This window comes from Octopus bimaculoides, chromosome 1, assembly GCF_001194135.2.
Source record: "Octopus bimaculoides isolate UCB-OBI-ISO-001 chromosome 1, ASM119413v2, whole genome shotgun sequence".
Lineage (NCBI taxonomy): Eukaryota > Metazoa > Mollusca > Cephalopoda > Octopoda > Octopodidae > Octopus > Octopus bimaculoides.
In genome coordinates, this window is record NC_068981.1 from 110,491,387 (window position 1) to 110,499,219 (window position 7,833).

The window sequence follows — 7,833 nt, forward strand, 5'->3', positions numbered from 1 at the left end:
CTTTCAGAAAACCATAATACTTTTGAACATAGCCTTTTCATTGGGGAAGCTAATGTATATGTGTGTGGTTCACAGTTATCAAAAAATATCATGGGATGGGTAAGAACTATTTCAGCTTCTACATTATCCGATATGTAGCCATGAAAATGAGTTGCCAATATTGCTGTGTCAGATAACAAAAGATTGAGCAATCTTTCGGCTACCAGCGTAAAGTAAGTTTTTTGTACAGCAACCCTATTTTACTACAAAAATTAACACCAAAACGAGGCTCAGTTGCACAATTTTTAGGTCATTTTGGGGGCAATGTTAGGATTTCATTCTAACCTAAGCTGCGATTGTCCATGTTTTTGGTGTCAAAAATTTCAGCATTGTTCATCAGGAAATGACCGAAAAACTTGTTTATAAAGAAGAGTTGTTTGCTTGATACTCCCCGTATGCCGATACTGCTCATAATAAAGGAACAAATAATACAATATGGCTGTACGTCATGACACCCGGGCAGCGCCGAGATGCATTGCTAGTATAATATAATACACACACACACACAATTCAGCGGTAATATAATTCATAACGCTGGTTGCTAGTGCTAAACATAAGTCAGAAGGAGTTATAGATTGGTGGTTTTTCGGAGTATTACTTATCCAACTGGAAAAGATACTGGTCTATGAGATTGTTGTCCAGATAGAAACTATACCCTTTGTAGAAAACTGAGGTAAAAAGCTGACCGGATCATTTCTGTCTCATAATCTATAGCATAACTTCCCAAAGTGGGTGATATCGCCCACTGGTGGGCGATTTCAACTTACAGATGGACAATGGGCGAATTTCTAGAAAATGGTGGGTGATTTGAGATTTTGGCGGGCGATATGAACATTTTGTGGGTGACAATGAAGTTTTAGAAATTAAGCCTGCATTTACTGATATCTAGGCATGCCTTGAATAAGGATGCACTTTTATCGATTTGACAACTCGCATGAGACGTCCCTTTGTATTACAAACATGGACTTGTTTATCGATCGAATATTTTTGTCGCAGTCATTGAGATGGTTGTCATGCGTGCTAAAAATAACAGCCAAATAGGCCTAGGCCTTAAATCACACCACGCTACAATTTTTTGGGGCATAATCCCGCGTGTAGAATACAAATTCGCGAAAAAATTCCTGAAAACTCCGAACAATAAAAGAAGTTATAAGGGGTTATATGTCGTGTGTAATTCTGTGGTTTCATATCAAAACACAAGTGCTATTTTCAGGATGTTAACAGTCAGGCACAAAGTGACAGCTTTGTAATCGTGTTTCTTGACTGGGTGAAAATAATCAAACATTAAGCCTCTATAACTTTTTAAAAACATTTTTCTGGAAAAAGTTGAATACCTCCAGCAATTTTGCTTGGAAAGGTATATTAATGAGTCAAATTTTAAAATTTTCGATAAACTTTAATTTTTGAAATGCTGGCAGCCAAACGAACTAGATCCATATTTGCTCCAGTAAATACGTGTCATCTGACTCTGCTCTATTGACGTCTTCTCTTTGGAAATACCATATTGCCTTTCTGACGCCATCTGTAGAAATTCGTTTTCACATTTTCACTTTGCTGATGCCTCCAGTGAAGAAAATTTGTCGACAGTAAAGTAGTGATTATTTGTTGTTTGGATTTATTCCCTCTCCTCAGAACTGGTCAGTTACCTAGGTGCCTCCTTTGCCATCAAACATTGACCAACGAAGCAATGAAACCTTCACGCTTGAAGTACAACTTTGGTGCAAAGCATTCTGAGAAGAAGGACAAGCCGTTATCATACTTTGTGCGACTGAGCTCTTCTTTCAAAAAGTAAATACAAACATTCAACACGCTACTCCAGGAAACTAGTAAACAGGAGAATGACGGGTCGATTACATTGTACAACATTGCATTGCTTGTTGCTAAGTCTGGGAAGTTTCACACAATTGGAGAAACATTACTTCGCCCAGTTATCGAAGAGGTCTTGTCAACCGTTATGCACAAAAAACCCGATAACATTATGAAGAAGATCCCACATAGTAATAACACAATTTCTCGAAGCATCAATAAAATGGCCAATGATATCAAACATCAGCTCATTAATATTCTCCAGCGTTCTGAATTTTCTATACAAGTGGATGAGTCAACTATTGTGGACAATCAATGTTTGATGATGGTATATGTTCGGAATTTCAGCGAAGACCTTCAGCCTTGTGAGGAAATGCTGTTCACAGAGAAATTGCCGCTTGATTTTTCACGCTCGCAAGTCTTTCCTTTTTTAACATAATATCACACTCAGTAATATTCTTGCTTGTGCGTCTTATGGAGCCCCTTCGATAATAGGAATATACAGAGGTTTTTCATCTCTCCTAAAGCGTGAAATTTCCCACCAGATGCTAACTGCTCATTGATTGGCAGACCGGCAGCATATGGTGGCAAAAAAAATATGAACGGTAGGCTGAATAATGTGCTACATTTAGTTATCAAGACTGTGAACAAATTGAAGTCCAGTCCCTTGTCTGATAGTATTTTCCGTCAACTCTGTCTGAGAAATGATGAGGACCATACTAAACTCATATACCCTACCGAAGTGCGGTGGCTTTCAAAAGGAAACCGCGTTTTACGCTTTGTTGAACTGTTTCACATAATCATATCATTCGTTGAAGATACTCCACTATCCGCTTCATTGATGACTGCAAGGTGCGATATCTTTTTTCTTTGTGATATATTCACAAAATTAAATGATTTGAATAAGCTATTGCAAGGAAATAGAAAAACTCCCGTTGATTGTAAATTATTTACCACTACTTTTATTTCGAAATTGGTGTTGTATAAGACTAACATTTCAAAACGTCAGTTCCATCAATTTCCACAACTTGATTCTTTGAAAGATGAATAAGTTGATGAGGATTTACAGTCATTGCATGATAACATTGTGGAGCGATATCAAGATGTTATTGCGCTGAATATTTCAAATTGGAATAGCAAACCGATCGAGATCGATGCAGTCGATTGCGAGGATGACGTTCAGGAGGAATTGATAGAATTACAAATGACAATGGTACCACAATGCGATATCACCGTAATGGCAAAGAAGGTTTGTGGTACCATCAGAGTATATTGAATTCCTACCCCAGTCTGTGGAAACATCTGAAATTACTTTTGCTTGCGTTCCCTACCTCATATCTGGTTGAATCTGGTTTTAACGATGTTGGAACTTTGCCTTCCCATAAAAGAATTGGACTCGACAACGAGGAGACTTGCGGCTAAAGTTGACAAGTTTGAAACCGAATGTATCTGCACTAGCTGCATCGCACCAGACACATGATTCTCATTAAAAAGTTTTATTCTTTTCCTTTATAAAACAATCATTAATTATTTTTGCATCGGTAGTTCTGATCGATGGTTCATTTGGGGAAAATGAAAATCAGTGTAAAAGAAAGCGCAAGTTTCCAGAAGTTAATCTGTTTGAAAAATATAGAGTTAACGTTAGAATTTTATTGATACTAATAGCAAAACTAAATCCACAATAAGGGATTTGTAAACAACCGCATATTTAGTACACACAGCACTAACAGGGCAACGAGTCTACAAATATAGTGTGTGTATCTAATGATACAGGGGGTGGGGGAGGGCTAGGGGATTTTGTGTTGGTGGGGTTGTGTCAAGGTTTTTTTTTTACATAGGTGGGCGATGGAACACTTTTTGGCCGATAGGTGGGCGATATTGCAATTTGGCGCGAAAAGTTTGGGTAACACTGATCTATAGTGATATAAAGTAGTTCAATAAAACGTATGTTGTAAGCGCGCGCACTCATAAACATACACTCACTCAAACATCCAGTTTAACAAACATGCATTCCTTAACATATCCTGTCTCACTCGTCTCTTCCTTCCTTTACACCAATCTCTCTTTCCTTCACTTACATTTTACTGATTATCTTTTCCCTTGCCTTTCTTGTATACCCATTCTTGTTTTATACCAATCCCATCTCATTCCGCTTGCACTCTTTTCTACTCACATTCATTCTTTTTCTTCTGTAGTCCTTTGCTTTCGCAACTGTCTCTAATTTTCCATTCACTCATATCTTTATTACCCGCTTCATTCTCCGACCCCTACATTCCTCATTTTCTGAACGCTATTCCTTTATCTGACTACTTTAATTGCCCGATTCTTCCTGCCTCCTAAATTTTTCAGTTCTAGTCTGGATTGAATGCAATAAACATCTCTGTTTCTTGCATATTTGTAATTCTAGTAGGTACAGATGTGTGGAAATATTTAAAATGGAGCAAACAACATCAGTAAAGTTTGAACATCAAATGAACCAGCTGGAAGTATTTAAATGTTAAACACAGTGAAGTCAGTTTTTAAATATATTTCCGTCGATTATTACTTATTATTTTCTGTAGATTAAGGCCTGTGGATTGGCAGAGTTGTAAGAACGGCCAATTAAGCTGTGCTGTAATCATTCAGTTATATTCATTTATGTTGCTGTGTTCAAATCTCACTGAGGTTAACATCGCTTATCTTTCCGATGTCGATAAAGTAAAATACCGGTCAAATAGTGAGATCATTTTAAATAGTTTTACTTCACCCTTTATGCAAATATTAGAAATCGTTTTTTTTTTTTTTATATTAACAAATGTAGTGTGCGAGGGGTAAATTATTCGTGAGTTAAGTCTCGCAACATGTTTCGATTCCTAATTGAAACCACTTGCTTTTTAGCTACGAGCAATATCACCCTTGAACTGACAACATATTGAACAATGTAGCCCTCGAACAGGCTGAATTGTACAAGTATATTGGCGTCCAAATCCGATGAAATCACATGTAAGAAAGAAATTAAAACACGGCAAGCCATAGCAAGAACGTCCATGGAAAAACTTAACATCCAGACAAGTAAAAGTATCTTAACTAAGTTGAAAACAAAACCAGTGCGAGCACTCATTTGGCTAATAGGCATTTATGGATGCGAAGAATGGACCCTGAATAAATTTGAAGAGAATGTAATCGATGCGTTTAAAATGTTGGTGTATAGAAGAATGTTACGAGTTTCTTACAAGGATCATCAGACAGATGAATGGGTGTTACAACATGAAGGAGAAAGACGACAACTCCCGAACATTGGGAAAAAATCAAAAGCTCATCTATTACGGCCATATTCGAAGAAGCAGTGGTTTATAAAACATGGAAGGAAGAGCGGAGGGTAGTAGATCAAAAACAAGCAAAGAATGCAATGGACGGACAATATCACGAGCTGCTTGAACGAGAGTGGCAAGGCAACTGGAGAACTCGCAAGTTATCGGAAAGACTTTCGTTGTAGTCATCAATATGCTGCATGCCGAAGATTTCTCATTACTTAACAATTCAGAATACTGACTGGAATATCTGTGATCATAGGCCTGCTTGACCAGAGCGTTGACCTAGGGCTAAACAACAACGGGAGCAAATCTTGAAAATAATATCCAGGAGTAAAACCTTCTGAAGACGATCAAACACACACGCACGCTCGCGCACGCACGCACGTACGTACAGACACGCACACACACACAAGAATAGATCACGGGGATGGAGGATAACAGGTTTTAAAGTAGATCACAGCATTTGTTTCTGCACCGCACACTAGCTTTGAGTTGCTGAGCTTGTATCATATTTTATAATTATTATAATACTAGCAAATGCACCCATCCTTTGGAGGGTGTAATTATTATAATGGTGCACTCCTGTGGATAGTTTAAGTTGGATTAGCCCGCAGTTAGAAGTCGTTTCAAGTTGATCAACGTAAAATGTATAATTACCATTTTCGTTATGGTATTAAGAATCTTAGGTAATGAATAAATTTTTTTGAGTACAAATTTGGCAGTTAGTAATAAATGAAAGTCCATGAAATGGGATCGCAATTGCAGTAGGCATCAGGGATTCTATATCTTACTTGAAACGTTTTGCATCAAGTACTTATTTTTCTCGTAATACCTGACACAACCTCATTGAAGCTTTTTATTTTCAATGAAAGTCATGTATGATAAAGAAAAGCAAACATTAATAGCAAACACACAAATAGAACAATGGCATGTACAAAAATAAATGTCAGAGTATGCTTATGAGCGAACAGCATGCGTGAAGTAAGAACGGTCACTGAAGGTGTTGTACTGTTAACAACAATCAGGAAAATGAAGCAAAATATCAATGTAGTTCTTGCAGGAAGTCTGATTGCTAACGGCTGCAGTTTGGCGTAGATGTGAAGAATGCAGTAGAGGAATAACTACTGTGGGGCTGCTTTGTAGACGACATTCTTTGTTTTTCATTCAGGAGGATAGATGAATAAGTTGTCTGGATGGCCAGCTCTGGAACAACCGATGTAGAACTGTCCATGTGAAAAGCACGATGTTCGAAGGTCCAATCTGACAACTTTCAGCGACTGACCTTGTGCTTTGTTAATTGTCATGGCGAAGCTGAGTTTGAGAGGGAACTGAAGTTTCTACATAGTGTAGGGGCAGTCTGTTGGGGTTAGCGGAATTTTCGGAATGAAAACGGTATCGTTTTTGCCGTGTCCTGTGATAACTTGAGCTTCAATGTGGTGGTCCGTCATTTGTTTGACCACAATGCGAGTTCCATTGCATAGTGTGGGTGCGTTTAGATTGCGTAGGAGGATGACAGGGCAACCGACTTTTAAGTGAAGTTCAGGGGAGGGAGCCCTGGAGGATCTTGGGAGTTGAGAAATTCTGTTGGAAATTGTAACCTGATCAAGGTCTGTAACTGTGTCAACTGATCTGTGACAACGTTCTTGAGAAGGTAGCTGACTGAGTAAGTCGTAGTTAAGAGTGTTGACAGCTGCATTTGTAGGTGCAAGAATAGTCCTGTATCGAAGCCAATCTGGTTTTATGTATTCCGTTGTAAGATTGGGTAAACGGCTAAACATATGGGCTGGCCAATGGTGGTAGTGTCAATGTATCAGTTGTCATCGGACGTAAGTTGTCTATTGCCGATTTTATTGCCGAAAACTGGGTTGTAGGCTAACCAGTCTGTAGCAGTGATCTAATGTTGATGGTGAGTTGTTTAGATTGGACATGCGATCAAAGGAGGGATTTTTTAAGGCAGACATTATGTTCATCGGCGGGTGTTCGTTTTGGTATAATAGAGTTTGTCGAAAATCTCCTGCAAGAAGTTGAGTCGCACCTCCAAGGATGTTGTTTGATCTAAGGTCTGTCATCGTTGTATGAAGTGCTTGTAGGTAACATTTATGGGATATAGTTGCTTCATCCCAAGCAATGAGTTTGCACTTTTTCAAATTTGTCGCTTTGTTCGAGGAATGCATTATATGGCACGTTGAGTTTTCTTGATGTACTACATTGAAAGGCAATTTGAAGGTAGAGTGTGCTATTCGTCTGCCGTCGAGAAGGTAACAGCAATAGCAAGGTCACCATTATGCCGTAACTTCGTAAGAAGAAGATTCAAGAGGAAGAATGTTTTTCCAGTTCCACCGGGTGCGTCTAAGAAGATAACTCCGCCAGTGTGTGTTTCTGAGGACGAAATTGGGCGATCTTTCTATATGAATCGCAAAATGTCAAACTGAGTATCTGATCCAACAGCTGTTAAGGTAAAGCGTTCGGTAAAATCCGTAAAAAATTTTATTTATTTATTTTTGTGGGTGGAAATATACATTTCGTTTGATGTCGGGATATAGTAAAAGAGAGAGAGAGAGAGAGAGAAAAAATTGACAAGGGCGTGTGTATGTGTTGATGCGGGGCGCGAGACAGAAAGTGTGTTGCGTATGTATGTGTGTGTGTGTGTGAGTGTGTGTGTGTGTGTGAGAGAGAGAGAGAGAGAGAGAGAGAG

The 7,833-nt window shown here is 38.6% G+C and overlaps 1 protein-coding gene across 1 annotated transcript; it reads right to left on the reverse strand.

The window, feature by feature from the left end:
• Positions 1 to 6,475: 6,475 nt before the first annotated feature.
• LOC106874250 (uncharacterized) lies at positions 6,476 to 6,916 on the reverse strand. The gene has a single exon (XM_014921906.1). It carries the CDS (start codon positions 6,914 to 6,916, stop codon positions 6,476 to 6,478), a length of 441 nt encoding a protein of 146 aa, XP_014777392.1.
• Positions 6,917 to 7,833: the final 917 nt, after the last annotated feature.

Bases quoted from the DNA above. Each gene is read 5' to 3' on its own strand.
- LOC106874250 (XM_014921906.1), bottom strand. From the start codon at position 6,916: ATGTTTAGCCGTTTACCCAATCTTACAACGGAATACATAAAACCAGAT.